Source organism: Mytilus californianus, unplaced genomic scaffold, assembly GCF_021869535.1.
Source record: "Mytilus californianus isolate M0D057914Y unplaced genomic scaffold, xbMytCali1.0.p SCAF_1, whole genome shotgun sequence".
Taxonomy (NCBI): domain Eukaryota; kingdom Metazoa; phylum Mollusca; class Bivalvia; order Mytilida; family Mytilidae; genus Mytilus; species Mytilus californianus.
The window spans coordinates 94,285,440-94,305,449 of record NW_026262581.1 but is presented as its reverse complement, the minus strand read 5'-3'; the positions used below and the strand labels follow the sequence as shown (position 1 = coordinate 94,305,449).

General features: G+C 33.3%; 1 protein-coding gene and 1 long non-coding RNA gene across 2 annotated transcripts in view; one reads left to right on the top strand and one right to left on the bottom strand.

Moving 5' to 3' along the window:
* LOC127710853 (uncharacterized) overlaps window positions 1-20,010 on the bottom strand; it is a 243,599-nt gene that overhangs the window by 215,211 nt on the left and 8,378 nt on the right. The gene's annotated exons all lie outside the window — the stretch shown is intronic.
* LOC127710436 (transketolase-like protein 2) overlaps window positions 5,650-20,010 on the top strand; it is a 31,604-nt gene continuing 17,243 nt past the window's right edge. The window contains exon 1 of the mRNA XM_052216269.1: window positions 5,650-5,842. Coding sequence (XP_052072229.1) covers window positions 5,736-5,842 — 107 coding nt within the window. The 5' untranslated portion in view covers window positions 5,650-5,735. The remainder of the gene's footprint in view (window positions 5,843-20,010) is intronic.

Genomic DNA, 20,010 nt, shown 5'->3' with positions numbered 1-20,010 from the left:
GGAAGTGATATACATTGAAACAAACTTTAGGAGTGAAATGATGTGCCCCGGGAGAATAACAATTTCCTACTTCGTGCATGATACCTGTTTAACCCAGTCATTTAACAAACTAGTTAGTCAAAATGAAAGTCCATTAACAAACCAAAATGCAGTTTGAATAAAAAAAATAAACAATTTGTCTTCTTCCATAATATTTATTTGGGCGTTAGTACATTTTTTTAAACTGATACCGATTTCAGTCAGAGAGTATCATGTGCTTTCATCCCTCACTTTATATACTTTACCAGCCGTCTAATCGCTATACTATTAACTATAATACCTTTCATGAAATATTCGCTTCTAACAACAGCGTTGCCTTTATTCATCGCGGGATTAGGACGGTACAGCACATATTGTCGGGACCTCCTCTGGATAAAAGGCTACATCTTCCTGAAAACCATCAAGAGGGAAAGTGCCTGTGGTATGTGTTTCTCTGTGTATTTGTTTGTAAAACTCGATGAGTCCCGGAATATATAATGTTATATTTAATTGTGTGACGGTATCGTTTACTCTTTTCCCCGAACAATATCGCAATTCAAAATCTGCCATAGATTTTGAGAAAACAAAAAACTGCCACAGATCTATGATTTGTATGGAGTTTGTGGCGTCATATTTGCCATGAAATCTGCCATAGATTTGGAACCCACCATAGATTTGAGTCCTATATATATATATATACAGCACAAACAACATTTTCCAAAAGACCAAAAAAGTGAAAAAGTATATTTTAACAAAACGCATTTGACTAACAGGTCGAACAACAAATGTTCTTAAACCCTACTGACTGCCATTGGCGATTGCCAAATAAACGGATCACCGATGTAATAAATGGATCTTAATTATAAATTTAATACTAAACAGAAAACAATAAACTTGCGGAAAAGATGGTATACCGCAAACAAAAGGTGCAAAGGTTTTTGTACACCATATCCGGATTTCGACAATTAATGTCTCTTCAGTGATGTTAGGAATCGAAACGGTATCGTTTTTTCTCATTAATATTCCACCGTCATGATAAAAATTGAATGTTCAAAATAATTACTTTGAATTGGAAATTTAACAGACAGTATTAACATAACATTCAGTATAATAAAGTAAATAATACATAGGTGAGAGGGTGATAGAGCAGATTGTTACCCCTCGAAAAGACATTATCAACCTTGGCTTCGCATCAGTTGACAATGTTTTCTCGGGGTAACAATCTGCTCTATCACCCTCTCAGCTATGTGTTATTCATATAATATTTCCCTAAGGCAAATGGTATACATTTTTATTGTTCATTGTCGCGTGGGATAGTTTCATCCAATCCTTTATAGCTTACTAGACGGTATGGTTTTTGTTCATTGTTCAAGGCACTTGCCAATGCCCTTAATTTGTTTTATATATACGTCCTTGTCTTTTGGGCTCTGGTAGATAGTTGTCTCATTGGCAAACATTCCGTTCAAACCGGTGCTCTTAAACTTGCAGTGAGGTGAGAGGTTTGTTTCCCTCTGTGTTGAAGGCCTAACTGTGACTTTGATATGAAGAACAGCAATACATGCGCTATTCCTTAATTTGCTGTTTGTGTTTTTTTTTTTGCTGTGCATTTACGGATTTTGTGTCATGGATGGAAACCCCATATCATTCGAGTCTTTTCTACTATACCATATCTCTTTATTTTCATTAATATTTATTTAGCTGCAACTATTTACATACATTGGAATAATCCCTTTTATCATGTGTCTTATTTATAGATACAATGAGAGTCATTCCACAAAGGGTTATACGAGTTTATAACTGAATGTGTCTAAATACGTTATTTGTTATTTACCGTACATATCATATCTATACGGTTTTCTTGGGATAATAGGGTTTGACTTAAATTTGCACCCGAAAACAAATACACTGATAATTGAAATATTACTAAAATGTTCATTAAAACTTTCAGCAACTTAAGAACATTATCTTTAAAATCAACATTTAGAGAACATCCTTATAAAAATATGCGATTTATCTTCAATAATACAATCAAAGGCACGCCTTCAGACTCTGTTCTCTCAAACCAAGAAGTTTTATATTTGATATACAATTCCTTGCTCAAACTTATAGTTTTCATATTTCTCTGCTTCGATTGTGTGTTGTACAACATCTAATTCTTTGAAGCAGATCTTGTGTGACTAAAAGGAGTGATATTTTACAGCACTTTTCACACGGATTTGTATAGTGATCACTTAATGTTTGTGCGTTGATAATTGTTACCACTACCTAATCGGTTTGAGCTCATATAATTTAGTCGACTTTACAAGCTAATCGGACATCTTTCCTCTATTTATTCAAAATAGATGGTAGATCCATGCCTCCAGTAACTGCAGCATTTGTTTTATAATTCATTCCACAAAGCAAAAATCTCCAAGCCTTATGTATTGATTGAGGAATATTTTTACACTCCAATTGACAGACTTTCGTATACTAGACTACTGGACCACCCAAATATAATTTTATAAAAACACCACAGTAATTTTCAAACTTGGCTATTACCAAATCCAAAGACCTGATTTCTGAAGCTGAATAGTCATTCTGATTTTAATTAAAATTTACAATGAAATAGAAATATATATACGAGGATAGCATCGCTAGGCACACCCGGGAAGTTCGTCCCTTAATACGTATTATTGATATTCTTCTTCTTCTTCTTCTTCTTCTTCTTCTGATATACAGTGTCAGCTTCATATGATAATGAAGATTACGAACTGTTGCATGCGCGGAGTATGTAATTCAAAATATTCAAATTATAGTTACACAACACAATTTATTTTTTGAATTTGTAGATTACTTGAATGGGGATATTTACATGAAAGAAAAAAAAAACAACAAGTGATTAAAAATATGTACATTGATATTTATTAAGTTAATTTATGTTGTGGAGAACAGTTAATTTAATGTCAACTGTTCTCTAAAGCTTTCAATTGTTTAACATGATACCACAACTTGTGGTAACATGTCTATTTAATTTTTGTTTGTGGAAAAAATGACCATTTGTAACTGTCTTTTGAGGTGGATATTTCCGAAATGATTGGTTATGTGATTTTCTTGTTCTAGTATCTGTTGGTATAACGACTAGCGATGGAATTGCAATGAGTCCATGGATGACCTTGTAGAACATAATCAGTCTGGTTTTGAGGCAGCGCTCAGCAAGTGAGGGCAATTGGAGATTGTGTATCATGGATGTAACACTACTGGTGTTGTGGTAGTTGTTACATACATAACGGGCAGCACGCCTCTGTACCATTTCTATTTTATTTGTGTATTCTGTTGTGTGTGGATCCCATACACTACAGGCATATTCAAGTTTTGGTCTCACTATGGATTGGTATGCACGGGATTTGATATTGGTGTTAGATACTTTTATGTTTCTCTTCAGGAAGCCAAGATATTTGTTTGCATTTGATGTGATGTCGCATAGTGATTGTTCTATTTTAAATTTGACTAAGGTTACGCCAAGATATTTTGCTGATGTTACTGGTTCTATAGTATGGTTATGCAGAATGTAATCGTGTTTGAATGGTTTCTTTTTCTGTGTGATGGTTAGAATAGTGCATTTTCCTGGACGGAAGGCCATGAGCCAATCAGCCTCCCATTTAGCAGCCGCATTTAAATCCGCTTGTAGTTTTGTGCAATCTTGTTGACATGTTATTTCACGGTATATAATGCTATCATTGGCGAAGAGTCGTAATTTGCTGTGATCGAGGTATTCTGGAAAATCGTTTATATATATTAAAAAGAGTATATGCCCAAGTATATGCCCAAGGACAGTTCCTTGGGGCACACCTGATTTAACTGGTACTGTGTTTGATGTTATTCCGTCTATAACCACTGTTTGTGTACGGTCTGATAAAAAGGCGCTGTTCCTTTGCTTATTGTGTGTTTTTTTTGCTGTGCATGTGCTGATTTTGTGTCATGGATGGATACCCCGTATCCTTTGTTTTTCTATAAGAGTGTTGTCTTGAATGCCATAGTATTTAAGTTTGTAGAGTAGACGTTTGTGTGATACTTTATCGAAGGCTTTGGCAAATTCAATAATAATGAGGTCTGTTTGTATATTTTTGCTGTTGTTGTTATGAAGTTCTGATATAAATTGAATAAGCTGTGATTCGCATGATCTCGATTTACGGAAACCATGTTGGAGGTCGTAAAGGATGTTAGTTGCCTCCAGATATTCCATGATGTTACTTGTCACAATGTGCTCCATCAATTTACAACAAATACAAGTTAGTGAAATTGGCCTATAACTTTCAGCCTTGTATCGTTCGCCCCTTTCAAATGCTGGTGCAACGATTGCATGTTTCCAGTCTTTTGATGTTTTGCCTGTTTCAAGAGATTTGGTAAAAATGATGGTTAAGATTGGTTCGATTTGTGCTTTTAGTTCTTTAAATACACGTCCATTGATGTTATTTGGACCACTAGCTTTGTGGGGATTTAGTTTGTGTAATAACTTTTCGACACCTGGTGTTGTAATTTTTATTTCTGGCATTTTTGAGTATGGGCTTGGACCTTTATCAAGAATATTTTTCGGTGGTTCGTTAGTAAATACTGACTGAAATTGTTGGTTTAATATGTCTGCTTTTTCAGTAGTGTCTGTTATTAGTATGACTTCTTTTTCAGAGGCGCAATTCCTGAATTATCATTTCTAGTGCTTTTGATATACTGAAATAGCTTTTTTGGTTTTGTGTTTGTGGACTGATGTTGGTTTGGTTCATTGATTGGTAAATCATAAATAATTTGTTCTATATATTCCCAATATGCCTTCCTTTGGTCTTTTTGAACTGTTTGTTTTAGCTTCTTGTATTTCGATGGGTTGCTATTTCTGTTTTTATAACACTTGATTTTCTTGTTTATGAGTTTCCTTAGATTGTTGTTTATCCAAGGTAGTTTGTGCTTGTGCATGTATGTGAGAATTTGTGAGGTACATTTGACTCTATTGATTTCAGCTGGGACTATTATACTATTAGTATGAATAGTCCCAGATTTCAGGAGATTAATTTTGAAGATGTCCCATAGTGCCTCTGCATCACTTGAGTCATACATGATATTGATGGGTGTTAAGTGTTGTATTAAGGTCATTGTTTATCAGTGTTGTTCCAGATTGCCTCTTTGAATTTTAAAAGTATTTTTCTTGGTGTTTCTCTTACTCTTTTTTACCGGGTGTCTATTTCTCCATAAACTATATCATGATCTGCTAAGCCGATAGGTGGTCGTGTATTAAGTTTACTTTTTATACTTAGATTAGTTGGCGGATTATTGACTCAAATAAGATCTAATATTCTATCTTTTCGTGTTGGCTTGTCTGGGTGTGTGCTCAATGTTTGCACGTTTTGTATTTTTTAAAAGCTCACCAGAGCTTATGTTATTTGTGTATGTATTTAAGGGACTTTAGATAAATTTAACTTTTTTATCACTTTACCGGAATCATTGAAATCCAACTTTGAACAGAAAATTAGTATTTCTTTCACCTGGGATTTTGAATTGTATTTTTGAAAGGTTAAAAAGGCAAATGATTGAACTGGAAACCAGATATTCATCTTGGTTGGTTCCTTGTCTACAATTTGTTCATCTTAGTAATATAGGCAAAGTTGCAACCAGTTTACCGGCTTTGGGTCAAGGCCAGACAGTTGAGCGTGGAAATCTGTCGACTACAGACTGTGTTACATCCTGGAAAAATGAGTGACTACCACAGACCAGACAGCAAAACTCTCCAGACATTGAAAGATGTTGCAAATAAATTAAGGATTCATAGCATTGAATCAACTGACGCAAGTAACTCAGGGTAAGAAAACACTTTTAATGGAAAGTTATACTTCGTCTGGCCGAATTTTCAAAGCCGCTTGGGTACAGGATATCGATATAAAATTTTGTCATTGTCTGCACTAAATTCTAAATGTTCTATTTTTATACATATACCATATGCCTTACCTTCCTTTTTAATTTAAGTCAAATTTGATTATATCCAATGTTAGACTATTTACAACTCGCACTGCATGAAATTTGAAAAAAAACACCAAGATAGAAAACCAAAATATTTGCATGTATCAAAATTATAGTTAAGAGTGAATTTATCAAAACTGATACTGGTAATTACAATGGACCGAAGGGAACATGACAACTTGTATCTTTGACAACTCACACTTTTACCAATTCATACTTTTACCAACTTGTACCCATTTTTTGCAGTGTTCTAAAAAAAAAACTGGCAATCCTGTGGTCCTGACCACCAAAAATCAGGCAGGTCCCCCTATTTTAGTAATGGTCCTGATGTCCATCTAAAAGTTTGTGGTGGATTTCTTCTTTGTAAGGCTTTCTGGTATTTAGAATGTTTAGTGTAGTCCAAGTAATTATAACAAATTAACTTCTTGAAAGGCTATTTTATTATTTAGCTGTGACACCTTACCACAATATCATTATGCTGAAGCCATTTTTTTCAGGTGAACTTTGTGAGAATTTTGTTCTCAACTTTGAGACCCATGAGATTTTGCCATGAAATCTTCATTGATGGTTAGAAATTTTTGCATACATATCAATTCTCACCTTTTGTGTGCTTGTTGGTGCTAAATATTTCCAGAACTACCCAAAAGTAATGATAAGATGTGTAAATTACAATTCCATCCCAGATGATATGACCTACTACTTTTTTTTAAATAGTATTCCTAGAGTTCTCAAGATCCTTCACTTTTGGAGAGTATAGAATAAATTTTCAAACCGAACTTCTTAAAATTTGATAGACCTGAATTTCCAGTAAGTTCGATCCATATTTATATCCAGAAATATTTGTATTTCAAATTCTTCTTGTTACTCTTGCTATAATTTTGTTGAACCTATTTATGCTGAGAGTTAACATGAGAGTGCACATGCCATTTATAGAGGTAACTTTTCAAAGAATATAACAGAGCACATAATACACATGATACATCAGAAAAGAACATTGGGGGGAAAACGAGTGATAGGGTGGGCATGTTAACTCTCAGCATAAATAGGTTCAACAAAATTATAATCAAATTTCAATAATTCTTTTTCTTTTTTTTTAGTACATACAAAACATCTTACTAATTATTTTTGCAAAACTCACATACACAAATTTAGGCATATTTCGGTTTATACAAAATATTTGGCAAATAAATTCACATACACAATTTGGCATATCAAAATTTTCCGCTCTTTACTTGGCTGCTGGTGTACCAGGACAACGTTGCTGCCGTTCACTGCTGTTTGCTTGGCCTAGCTTTGCTCCTGTTCCTACTTCTGGTGGCTCCGTGTTTTTTAATTATTTAGTTTTACCCATTTTTTTTTTTTTTTTATATTAAAATTTCATTTTTATATTATTTTATTTTAGGCCTAAAATAAAATATTGTTTGTTTCCCCAATCCCTACCGACCCTGCAAAAACAGGTCCGACTCATAAAATTTTATTGTCAAAACTAAGTCAAATATTATTTTATTCAGTTCCAATTTTCAGGCTTGCCAGATGACTGATATTGTTCCAGCTTTTTGGAAAAAATAAAATTATTTACCTACCTACCTACCCACACCTGGCTTGGCAGGGTTGGGATTGGGGAAACAAACAATATATTAATTTAGGCCTTATTTATTTTTATATTCTTTTCTTTTCTTTATTAACTTATTCATCAATTTATTTATTCATTTAGTTATTCAAATTTTTACTCTATATTATTTTTTAATAATTTTTTTGTCATTCTAAATTATATCAATTACCATATGGTAAAAATTAAATTACTTAATGCCCAAAAAGGCGCAAGCCAGGGCCGACCGTGCAAGGGCTGTATAGCCAGTCAAGGTCGTTAAAAACTTCCATTTGTTGTAATCAAATTTCAGCTTAAGGTAAGCTTCATTTAATCAGTCAGAGCTCAAACATAAACAAGTCGTTTTTTGTTTTTGACTTACAGAAGTCAAAAAATGTATTTTTTATAAAAATGTGTTTTCATTTTCAGACTTATTTAAGTCAAAAAATGACAGACTTGTTTAGGTTTATTTATGTTAATGAAAAGACTTAATTTTAATTGGTGGCCAAAGTGCACCACCTATGACATCATAAACCTGTCTGAGAGTTCACAAGGAGCTGAGCTATCTATATTTAATTATCTAATTGAACATTTTTACTTAACATAAGATTATTTTCCTCATTTTTTGTGGTTATAGATGGTTGCATTGTAAAGTAAATTAACATTATCTCCGTTTTTGTCGAGCCTGCGACTTTTGTCGCAAAAGCGTGACATAGCGATCCTACATTCCGTCGGCGTCATAGGCGGCGTCCACAAATATTCACCCTGTGGTTAAAGTTTTTGAAATTTTAATAACTTTATAAACTATCCTAGATTTGTACCAAACTTGGACAGAAGATTGTTTATAATCATAAGATAGTATCCAGAAGAAAATTTTGTAAAAAAAAATCTTGTTTATCCGTATTTTACTCATATATGGACTTAGTTTTTCTGCCAGTTAACATAACATTCACTCTGCGGTTAAAGCTTTCAAAATTTTAATAACTTTCTTAAACTATCCTGGATTTCTACCACACTTGGACAGAAGCTTGTTTGTGATCATAAGATAGAATTCAAAAGTAAAATTTGTTAAAAAAAAAACTGTTTATCCGTATTTCACTTATAAATGGACTTAGTTTTTCTGCCAGTTAACATTACATTCACTCTGTGGTTAAAGCTTTCAAAATTTTAATAACTTTCTTAAACTATCCTGGACTTGTACCACACTTGGACAGAAGCTTCTTTATGATCAAAAGCTAGTATCTAGAAGGAAATTTTGTAAAAATTTATTTCCTGTTTTTCCGTATATTACTTATAGATGGACTTAGTTTTATTCCAGTTAACATTACGTACAGTCTGCATTTAAAGTTTTTAAAACATTTATTAGATTCATTAACCTTCTTGGATTTTTACCAAACTTGAACAGAACTTCTTACATTCAAAAGATAGTATCTAGAGGAAAAAAATTTAATAATTTTTTCCACATTTTTGTTGAGCCTGCTACTAACAGCAAAAGTAGGCGAGACACTGGGTTCCGCGGAACCCTTACAAATTTTTTAGGCTCTCATGCATATTTTTCTTTAGAAGACAAAGCATTGTCTTTCAATGTTGTCATAATTTCATGTAGATGCATGACCTTTTTATACGACCGCAAAAAAATTTTGCAGTCTTATATTGGTATGACGTTGGCGTCGTCGTTGTCGTCATCGTCGTCCGAAGACACATTGGTTTTCGCACAATGGTTTATGTTTAAGTGAATTGATCTCTCTGAAATTTTACCATAAGGTTCAATACCACAAAAGGAAGGTGGGGATTGATTTTGGGGGTTATGGTACAAACAGTTAAGGAATAAGGGACCAAAAATAAGCATTTTTATACGACCGCAAAAATAAAAAATTTTTTGGTTGTATATTGGTATGACGTTGGCGTCGTCGTCGTCCGGCATCGTCCGAAGACACATTGGTTTTCACACTCTAACTTTAGTTTAAGTGAATGGATTTTCATGAAATTTTACCATAAGGTTCAATACCACGAAAGGAAGGTTGGGATTGATTTTGGGGGTTATGGTACCAACAGTTAAGGAATTAGGGGCCAAAAATAAGCATTTTTGTAACTTCCAGACAATAACTTGTGTGTAAGTGTATGGATCTCTCTGACATTGTACCACAAGGTTCCATATCACAAAGGGAAGGCTGTAATTGATTTTGGGGGTAATTGCCTCAAAATTTTAGGAATTAGGGGCCAAAAAAGGGGCAAAAAACAAGCATTTTTCTAGTTTCATGACAATGACTTGTGTGTAAGTGTTTGGATATTTCTGAAATTGTACTACAAGGTTCCATATCACAAAGGGAAAGCTGGAATTGAGTTTGGGGGTAATTGCCCGAAACGTTTAGGAATTGGTGGCCAAAAAGAGGCCAAAAATAAGCATTTTTCTAGTTTCCAGACAATAACTTGTGTTCAAGTGTATGGATCTCTCTGAAATTGTACTGCAAGGTACCATACCACAAAGGGAAGGCTGGGATTGAGTTTGGGGGTGATGAATCATAAGGGGGTTCAAAAAATTGGGGGGGGGGGGGGTGTTTTTTTTCTTTTTTTTTCTTTTTTTCCTTTTTTTTTTCTTTTAAAATTTTCCATTTTAAGTTGGTTATTTCTGATTTATATTTAAAAGCAAATAATAATGATATGGTAGGAGATACACACCAAACAGGATGTGTAAATTATTATATAATAAGTATTGTGCAATAGCAAGAAATTTTCAATTGCACAGTATTGCACAATAGCAAGAAATATCCAATAGCACAATATTGCGCAATAGCAAGAAATTGTCAATTGTACAGTATTGCGCAATAGCAAGAAATATTCAATTGCACAGTATTGTGCAAAAGAAGATACTTCGTATAAATTGCTTATTTCTTGATCAATTTCAATGGGGTTTTATTCTTGAATTCTTGGGGTTCTTTAATATGCTGAATCTACCCTTAACCGTGTATTAAGTCTTTGGATTTTGGGCCCCGTTTTTAAATTGGTCCACATTGAGGTCCAAAGGGTCCAAAATTTAACTTTGTTTGATTTCATCAAAAATTGAATTATTGGGGTTCTTTGATATGCCGAATCTAACCGTGTATTTAGATTCTTAATTTTTGGTTCCGTTTTCAAATTGGTCTACATTAAGGTCCAAAGGGTCCAAAATTAAACTTAGTTTGATTTTAACAAAAATTGAATTTTTAGGGTTCTTTGATATGCTGAATCTAAACATGTATTTAGATTTTTGATTATTGGCCCAGTTTTCAAGTTGGTCCAAATCGGGGTCCAAAATTAAACTTTGTTTGATTTCAACAAAAATTGAATATATGGGGTTCTTTGATATACTGAATCTAACCATGTATTTAGATTTTTGATATTTGGGCCCCGTTATCAACTTTGTCCACATTGAGGTCAAAAGGGTCCAAAATTAAACTTTGTTTGATTTCATCAAAAATTGAATTCTTGGGGTTCTTTGATATGCTGAATCTAACCATGTATTTAGATTTTGGATATTGGACCATAATAGGTGAATGTCCAATTTAAAATTTTTAAGTTCTTAGACCACGTTCATTCTGTGTCAGAAACCTATGCTGTGTCAAATATTTAATCACAATCCAAATTCAGAGCTGTATCAAGCTTGAATGTTGTATCCATACTTGCCCCAACTGTTCAGGGTTCGACCTCTGCGGTTGTATCAAGCTGCGCCCTGCGGAGCATTTTATTGTAACTTCCAGACATAACTTGTGTGTTAGTGTAATGATCTCTCTGACATTGTACCACAAGGTTCCATATCAGAAAGGGAATCCTGGGATTGATTTTGGGGGTAATTGCCTCCAAATTTTAGGAATTAGGGGCCAAAAAGGGGCAAAAAACAAGCATTTTTCTAGTTTCATGACAATAACTTGTGTGTAAGTGTATGGATCTCTCTGACATAGTACCACAAGGTTCCATATCACAAAGGGAATGCTGGGATTGATTTTGGGGGTAATTGCCTCTAAATTTTAGGAATTAGGGGCCAAAAAGGGGCAAAAAACAAGCAGTTTTCTAGTTTCATGACAATATCTTGTGTGTAAGTGTATGGATCTTTATGAAATTGTACTACACGGGTCCATATCACAATGGGAAAGCTGGAATTGAGTTCGGGGGTAATTGCCCAACATGCAAAATGTTTAGGAATAAGGGGCCAAAAATAAGCATTTTTCTAGTTTCAAGACAATAACTTGTGTTCAAGTGTATGGATCTCTCTGAAATTGTACTGCAAGGTACCATACCACAAAAGGAAGACTGGGATTGATTTTGGGGGTAATTGTCTCAAAATTTTAGGAATTAGGGGCCATAAAGGGGCAAAAAAACAAGCATTTTCTAGTTTCAGGACAATAACTTGTGTGTAAGAGTATGGATCTTTATGAAATTGTACTACAAGGTTCCATATTACAAAGGGAAAGCTGGGTTTGAGTTTGGGGGTAATTGCCCTAAAGGTTTAGGAATTTGGGGCCAAAAAGGGGTGAAAAAACAAGCATTTTTCTAGTTTCCAGACAATAACTTATGTTCAAGTGTATGGATCTCTCTGAAATGGTACTGCAAGGTACCTTACCACAAAGGGAAGGCTGGGATTGAGTTTGGGGGTGATGAATCATAAGGGGGTTCAAAAAATTTGGGGGGGGGGGGAGATTTTTCTTTCCTTTTTTTTCTTTAAAATTTTCCATTTTAAATTGGTTATTTCTGATTTATATATAAAAGCAAATAATAATGATATGGTTTGAATAGGTAAATTAAATTATTTTAAGTTCTTAGACCACATTCATTCTGTGTCAGAAACCTATGCTGTGTCAAATATTTAATTACAATTCAAATTCAGTGCTGTATCAAGCTTGAATGTTGTGTCCATACTTGTCCCAACTGTTCAGGGTTCAACCTCTGCGGTCGTATCAAGCTGCGCCCAGCGGAGCATTTTATTATAAATATGCTTGGGTCTTGAAGTTGACCAATTTTGGTAACTTATCGACTTGTAGGAGTCAATATTTGCAACTTTTTAATTCTGGTCAAATATTTCTTGCTTAACACTAATTGACTTATTGAAGTCATAATTTGTCTTAAATTAAAGGGAGACAAATCTTGAAACCTACAAATTTAGACCTCTACGAGTCAAAAGCAGATACAGACTTATTTATGTCTGAGCTCTGACTGTTAATTGTACAATTTTATTGAACCTGTATGCTGAGATTTCAGAGATGTGACCTGTTACTCATGTAATATAAATCATAACAAGCTTGATTTATGCTCCACATTATCAGGCTTACAATGTAAATAAACGAAGTAAATAGTTTAACTCATACCTGCCAACCCTCCCGTTTTGAGCGGGAGTCTCCCGCGCAAACGACAAAATTCCGGAAATCTCCTGCTTGCTGGTTCGCTCCAGCGCAGGAGTATAAAATCTCCCGCTTTCGGATATTTTTACCTGGAATGACCCGCGTTCGTAATTCTCTGGCTTATTTGTTACTGTCAATAGAAATAAATAAACAATCTGCAATAATTTGAAAACTTTGGTCAGTAGTTTTTGTGTTCGATTTATAAGTAATCGAAATTCATTTCTGCTATGTCAACTCCAACAAAATAGAGGGCTTTGTCTGGACAAAGCGACAGTGTAAAAAAGAAGAAATAGATAACTGCAAATCAAAATGTCAAGCAGATTGAATGAAAGATTTTCAATTTTTACAACCAAATTCACTTGACAATGGATCTTCATTTTGCACATCATGTTCAATCAACTTTTCGGTTTCTTCTGGTGGTCTGTACGATGTTTTAAAGCATGCTTAGTGTGATCCTCACAAAAAAATCAAAATATGGAATGTTATCAATTATGCGACTCAGAGGGGTATTGAAAAAGGCAAAAAAATAACACTTTGTACAGATTAAAACCATGAATTGAGAAATAAAGTATATTTATTAACTCTTATTGGTGCTTTGTAGATGAATAAGTAAACAGGTCATATATTTAACTTGAAAATGTCGTTCGTGCAAAATCTCCCCCTCAGCTGTCATAGCTGAGGGGGAGATCTCCCTCTTTGAAGGTTTCAGAGGTTGGCAGGTATGGTTTAACTTGTATTCTTTTAAAGTATAACCAGAGCAAACAATATATACATGTATTATATTTATTGTATACATGATAAACATGTTATGTGCATCTTATTTGCAAACTGTCCATACTTAATTAAACCAAATATTTTATTATGAAATTATCATCATAATTTTGTTTTGATACAGGTCTGTTATAAAATTTTCTGAATGTTGAATCACTTGACCATCCTGCAGCTTTTAATGTTGTATCGATAGAAGTAGCACATCGAAATAATGCTGAGGTACTACATGTAGCTGATCTAGTACTATGTGGTTTTTAAATTTAATATCTAAACCAGCCAACTGCAAAACAGTTTTTACCCAACGTGCAATAATGGCTTTAGACACATGTTGATATGATTTGACACAACTCAAGAGTAAGCTTTCGGAGTTTAGTGTGACGTCCATTTTCACTGAACTATTACACATTTTTTTTTAGGGGCCAGCTGAAACCTGCCTCAGGGTGCGGGATTTTCGCGCTATGTTGAAGACCCATTGGTGGTCTTCGGCTGTTTTCTGCTCTTTGGTCGGGTTGTTGTCTCATTGACACATTCCCAATTTCCATTCTCAATTTTATGTACTTTATTACCATCAATTTTGTGTTTTCTCTTGCCCGATCTATGAGAAGATCCTTGACCAACTCCATGACAACGCCTTCTTGTAGATTGATGAAAACCACTTGATTTGTCATGCCAAACTTTCTTAAATACACTGTTTTCAGCATCCATTTCTTTTATTTTTTCTTTAATGTCATCACCAAACAACATATCTGTCACTGGTGTTGTGTCATCACACAAAGCTTTATATTGCGGTTGAATATCACCCTTGATAAAGTTCCTTTGTCTAAAAGTTATTTCGCTAAAGCTTGCTTGAAGCATTTGGTATGTATCCCTACATGTGACAGTGTAGGATTGAATCTCTTGTTTTGTAATAGGTTCTTGTTTTGATGATTTGTCTAGAAACAGATCCATCATATACATCATCGAAAGGCTGACTTTGATAGTAAATTTTGTAACTGTTGTAACTTAACATCCTCATCTTTATTCATTGTGTCATTTTCTAGAATTGTTCTTATTTAATGTCATTGTTTTTTCATCATATTTTGCATAAGAATTTGGTTTTGTAATAGAATGTTATAAACATCCCGTGTAATTTTGTCTTTTTGATTGACAGGAGCATCCATAGCTCTGCCTCCAACATTGATGCTTTCTATACTTGCTTCGAAAACACTGTCATTGTTATAACCAGGCGAAATAAGTTGCCTTTGATTATTTGTTGTTATAAAATTTATGTCACAATCAGAACTATTATTTTATAATTTTGGCCATGCTAGAAAGTTCATGTAACGAGTCAATGCTTGAATGGTCAGCCATTATGTTACAGGCGACAATGTGACAATGTTATCCATCACAAACAAAAACATCCAAATTAATAACATCCAAAACTATGTATAAAATTAAAGATCATATTCCTAAGATGATATCATATCCAATTAAAATCAAGTTATATATCAATTATTTCCAATGAATTATCAGAGGGATAAAATCCATTATTTGACCTCATTAGACCTATTTACGCAGTGACCTCTATGACCAGTGTGCGCAATCTCATGGTAATCTCAGCATTTAGGTTCAATGAAATCGCATATAAGACTGCCCTATGTTTCAATTTCATACATTTTTGTCTCGCCTGCGACGAAAGTCACAGTATGCGAGACATAGGTATTACTATCCGGCAGTGGCATAAACTATTTGTATAAAGCTTTATATTTCAGAAGGAAGAAGACCTGGATGCTTCATACCTTGTAATCAGATACCTTATGTTACGAAGTTTCTGTCTGTCATATGCCCATTGTCCTTGACCTCATTTTCATGGTTCAGTGACTGCTTGAGAAAAAATATACAGTTTTTTTGTCATGTGAATTTCTCACTTATTATGAGTAGTTTGATAACTATATTTGGTATATGGGTTCCTTGCAACGTCTACATGTCTGTTGGTCTGATTTTCATGTACTGTAAGCAATAGGTTAACTATATTTGGTGTATGGAATGATTGTAAGGTGCACATGTCTGTCTAGCTGGTATCATCTGACCTTGACCTCATTTTCATGGTTCATTGGTCAATGTTAAGTTTTTGTGTTTGTTCTGTTTTTCAAATACTAATAGCAATTGGTTGGCTATATTTGGTTTGTGAATTATTGTAAGGTGTACATATCTGTCTTGCAGGTATCATCTGACCTTGACCTCATTTTCATGGTTCATTGGTTAATGGTGAATTTTTGTGTTTTTCAATTACCATAAGCGATAAGTCAACTATATTTGGTGTACTATAATTGTAAGGTGTACATGTCTGTCTGACAGGATTTATCTGACCTTGTTTATGTGATACTTGTAATAAAACCTTTATCTTTAAGACTCAACATAAAATCTATGGCAAGTAAAGCAGGCGAGACATTTCAGTGTGTGCATTCTTGTTTAATTATTATTGGAGAATTATGTCATTGATTGGTTAATGTACAACATTGGAATATTTTTATTGTTCATGTTGTTTGAAAATATTTGGAATAGTGTTTAAAATGAATGGAACAACCTAATAAAATTGAGAATGGAAATGGGGAATGTGTCAAAGAGACAACAACCCGATCAAAGAGCAGAAAACAGCTGACGGCCACCAATGGGTCTTCAACACAGCGAGAAAATCCCGCACCCGGAAGCGGGCTTCAGCTGGCCCCTAAACATAAATGTGTACTAGTTCAATGAAAATGGATGTCACAGTGTGACGGTCACACTAAACTCCAAAACATATAAATGAACTAAAATTAAAAAACATACAAGACTAACAAAGACCAGAGGCTCCTGACTTGGGGCAGGCGCATAGATGAGGCGGGGTTAAACATGTTTTGTGAGATCTCAACCCTCCCCCTATACCTCTAGCCAATGTAGAATAAACAAACACAGCAATACGCACAGAAAACTCAGTTTAAAAAAAAATGTGAGTCCGATGTCAGAATAGGTAACAAAAGAAACTAAGCAAAATGACAATGATACATAAATTAACAAAGGACTACTAGCAACCTACATGTTCGCACCCCACACGTTCGCCCCCTAGGTCCGTTCGCACCCTTTTTTTTTTTTATTCAAAAACCTGATAAATTTTTAGATGTTTTGTAGATGTTTATATCAAAATATTTTTATTTTCATAAATAAAAATTCTGGAATGTTTAAATGAAATATTCTTTTAAAATTGATTTGATGATTAATTATTAAATGTTAATTATGTATGATTACTGCTAATTGGTATTTATACACAGCCTAATTTGGTGTTATTGTTGAGTGTTTAAAAATCATGATTGTTGTCATGGTTGTTTTAACTTGCTTTGATGTAAATACTGCATGTATTTAGCTTGGTATGAGTAAAACTTTGAAGATTTTAAATAAAAAAACATGAAAGATAATTGTTTTTAACAGCTTGGCTCCTTTGGTCTCATGTGTGTCAGAATCTCACTTTATTCATAAACAATAAAAAAAAATATTTATAGCAATACACTATCCAAAACATGATTACGAATTATTCAACACATATAAAAAAAAAACGTCAGAATCCCAATTCCTTTTGAAACAATAAAAAAGAAATATTTATAGCAATACACTAACCAAAACATGATTAAGATTTTATCAACACATAAAAAAACGTCAGAATCTCACTTTATTTGGAAACAATGAAAAAAAAAAATTTATATATATATATGTAAAGATATGATTAAGATTTATTCAACACATTAAAAAAACGTTGTCAGAATCTCACTATATTTAGAAACAATGAAAAAAAAAATATTTATAGCGATACACTTACCATGCTTACCATTAATTCAACACCAACATAACGTTGTCAGATTCGCACTTTATTTACTATAAAAACAATGAAAAAAATATTTATAACAATACACTTACCAAAACATGATTAAAAATTATTCAACACAAAAATAAAATAATGGTCGTCAGAATCTCAATTTATTTAAAAACAATGAAAAAAAATGTTTATAGCAATACATTTACCTTGACACAAAAAAAACCTTGTCAGAATCTCACTTTATTTAGAAACAATGAAAAAATATATATTTATAGCAATACACTTACCAAAACTCGTTTACAAATTATTAAACACAAAACCAATAAAAATTGGGCGCGAACGTGTAGGGTGCGAACGGACTTTGGGTGCAAACGTGTAGGGTGCGAAAGTGAAAAGGGGACGAACGTGCATGGGGGTGAACGTGATTGGGCGCGAACGGACCCGGATTCTTACTGACATGCCAGCTCCAGACCTCAAGTAAACTGATTGAAAGATTATGTCTTCATCATATGAAAATCAAGCACAATCCCTCCCGTTAGGGGTTTAGTATCATACCATCATCAAATATATGAGAAGAACATAACCCGTATCATGCCAACAACTGATTTTAGAATAAATGTGTTTATTTCCGATGCAAAGACCCTATGAGTGAATCAATATTAATACCAAAATATGCCATCTTTAATGTCCTGACAACAGTATCGTAACTATATCCCTTCTGAATAAGTCTGTTTAAAGGTTTGGTTAGCTTTTGAGGTGAATGTTGACATTTTTATACGACCGCAAAAAATTTTTTTTGTAATCAGTATCTTCTATAGATTTAATTTTCAAAAGTTAAAATGGTGAAAAATAATTCATTTTGTGTATCCATGGAAACATTCTGCATTTATTTATCATAAAATATTGCAAAAAAGGGGCATGAAAATGTCACATATTCCCCCAAAATTTGATTTAAACTAGAATTTCAATGCCTATGAGTGATACCTTTTCTGAAACTGTTGAAATTAATCTACCAAATGATAAAATAAAAATTGGGTGGCTTTCGCCTCATGTTTTCATAAAATTTAATCACAAAGTTCGTGCGACAAAAAGTTAGAAAAAAAAAACAGTGCAATAATTGCCGGACCAATGTCTGGTATGGATATGAAAATACAGACTGTCATACAGAAAACAGCCCATAATACATACATTACACAATCTTGATGTTCCTATAAACCCACTATGAAGGCTATATTAATCTTCAGCTATCCTAAAATGAATTTTATTGCACACTAGCTCTCATATTTGAAAAATCCACAGGGGCCAAAATGCGAAACTACACACCTAACTGTTGAGTGCTACCTAATTTTAAAGGGAACAATGAGTTTATTCAGAAAATTCAGACATTGTCGAGAAGATCATGAGTGGTTAAATTTTGAAATCTTTCAAGGAATTGAAGGTTATTATACTTTGCAGGTCACAGTTTTACCATGCATTAGAAATTATTGCCATGCTGAAAAAAAGAATGGTTTAAATTACATATTAGTTATATTCTTTAAAAAAATCAGGATTAAAACTTTAATTGTCTTTTTTCATTTTAAAGATCAGTATTAACTCCAGCACTTAGAAATTAGAACTTTTTTTTAGCATCATTTGTGTATTTATTTTCAAATGCTGAAAAATGGTTGCAATTTCTATAATTTTTCTAAAAAATGGATTTTTCACTCTCCAACAATTTAAATTTTTAAACAGGTGAAAAACTCGGGTTAAAGATATTCTTTTTAAAAAAGTAATCTGTTATTTAAAAAATATGCAAGAAGCATGACTTACATGAATTATATTTAGATAGCTCACCTTTTAAATTTTGTTTCATGATTTCTACTACAAAAGGAGGGAGGTATAACTGAAATACTGTTACTGAATACTGATCACTCTTTTTTAAACACTTTTTGACAGAATTTCTAGGAATTTATGTGCATTGTAAAATGCAGTGTATATGTATTTAAATTCACCATGGTATTTGTAAAGGATAGCAATTCCCATGTTTTACCATAACCCCCTTTTAAGGTGAAATTAGTTATGTTTATAACTCAGAATAGATTGAAAACAACATGCTTTCACCTAGGTAATACAAGTTTAAATATTGTTCAGGTTTTTGTTCTGTTGTTAAAAAATTGACTATGTACTTCCTTTATAAATATAGCAATACTAGGTAAATAAAGTAAAATGATAGGAAAGCCATAAAAATGTAGTTTAGAAAAATGTTTTTTAGATTTATTTATTTTTCTATCTTATAAATTTTTTTGTGGTATTCCGAACAGGCAAAAAGACCTATGCTGTTGATATTAATTTGCAAGGAAAGTATTAGAAGATTCAAATATACAAAAATCCTTATCTTTTGATAAAGTATGAAGGATATTGATATTATAACAGTCAACATGGTCAAGGAAGGGAAAGTAGGAAATGAAAAAAGA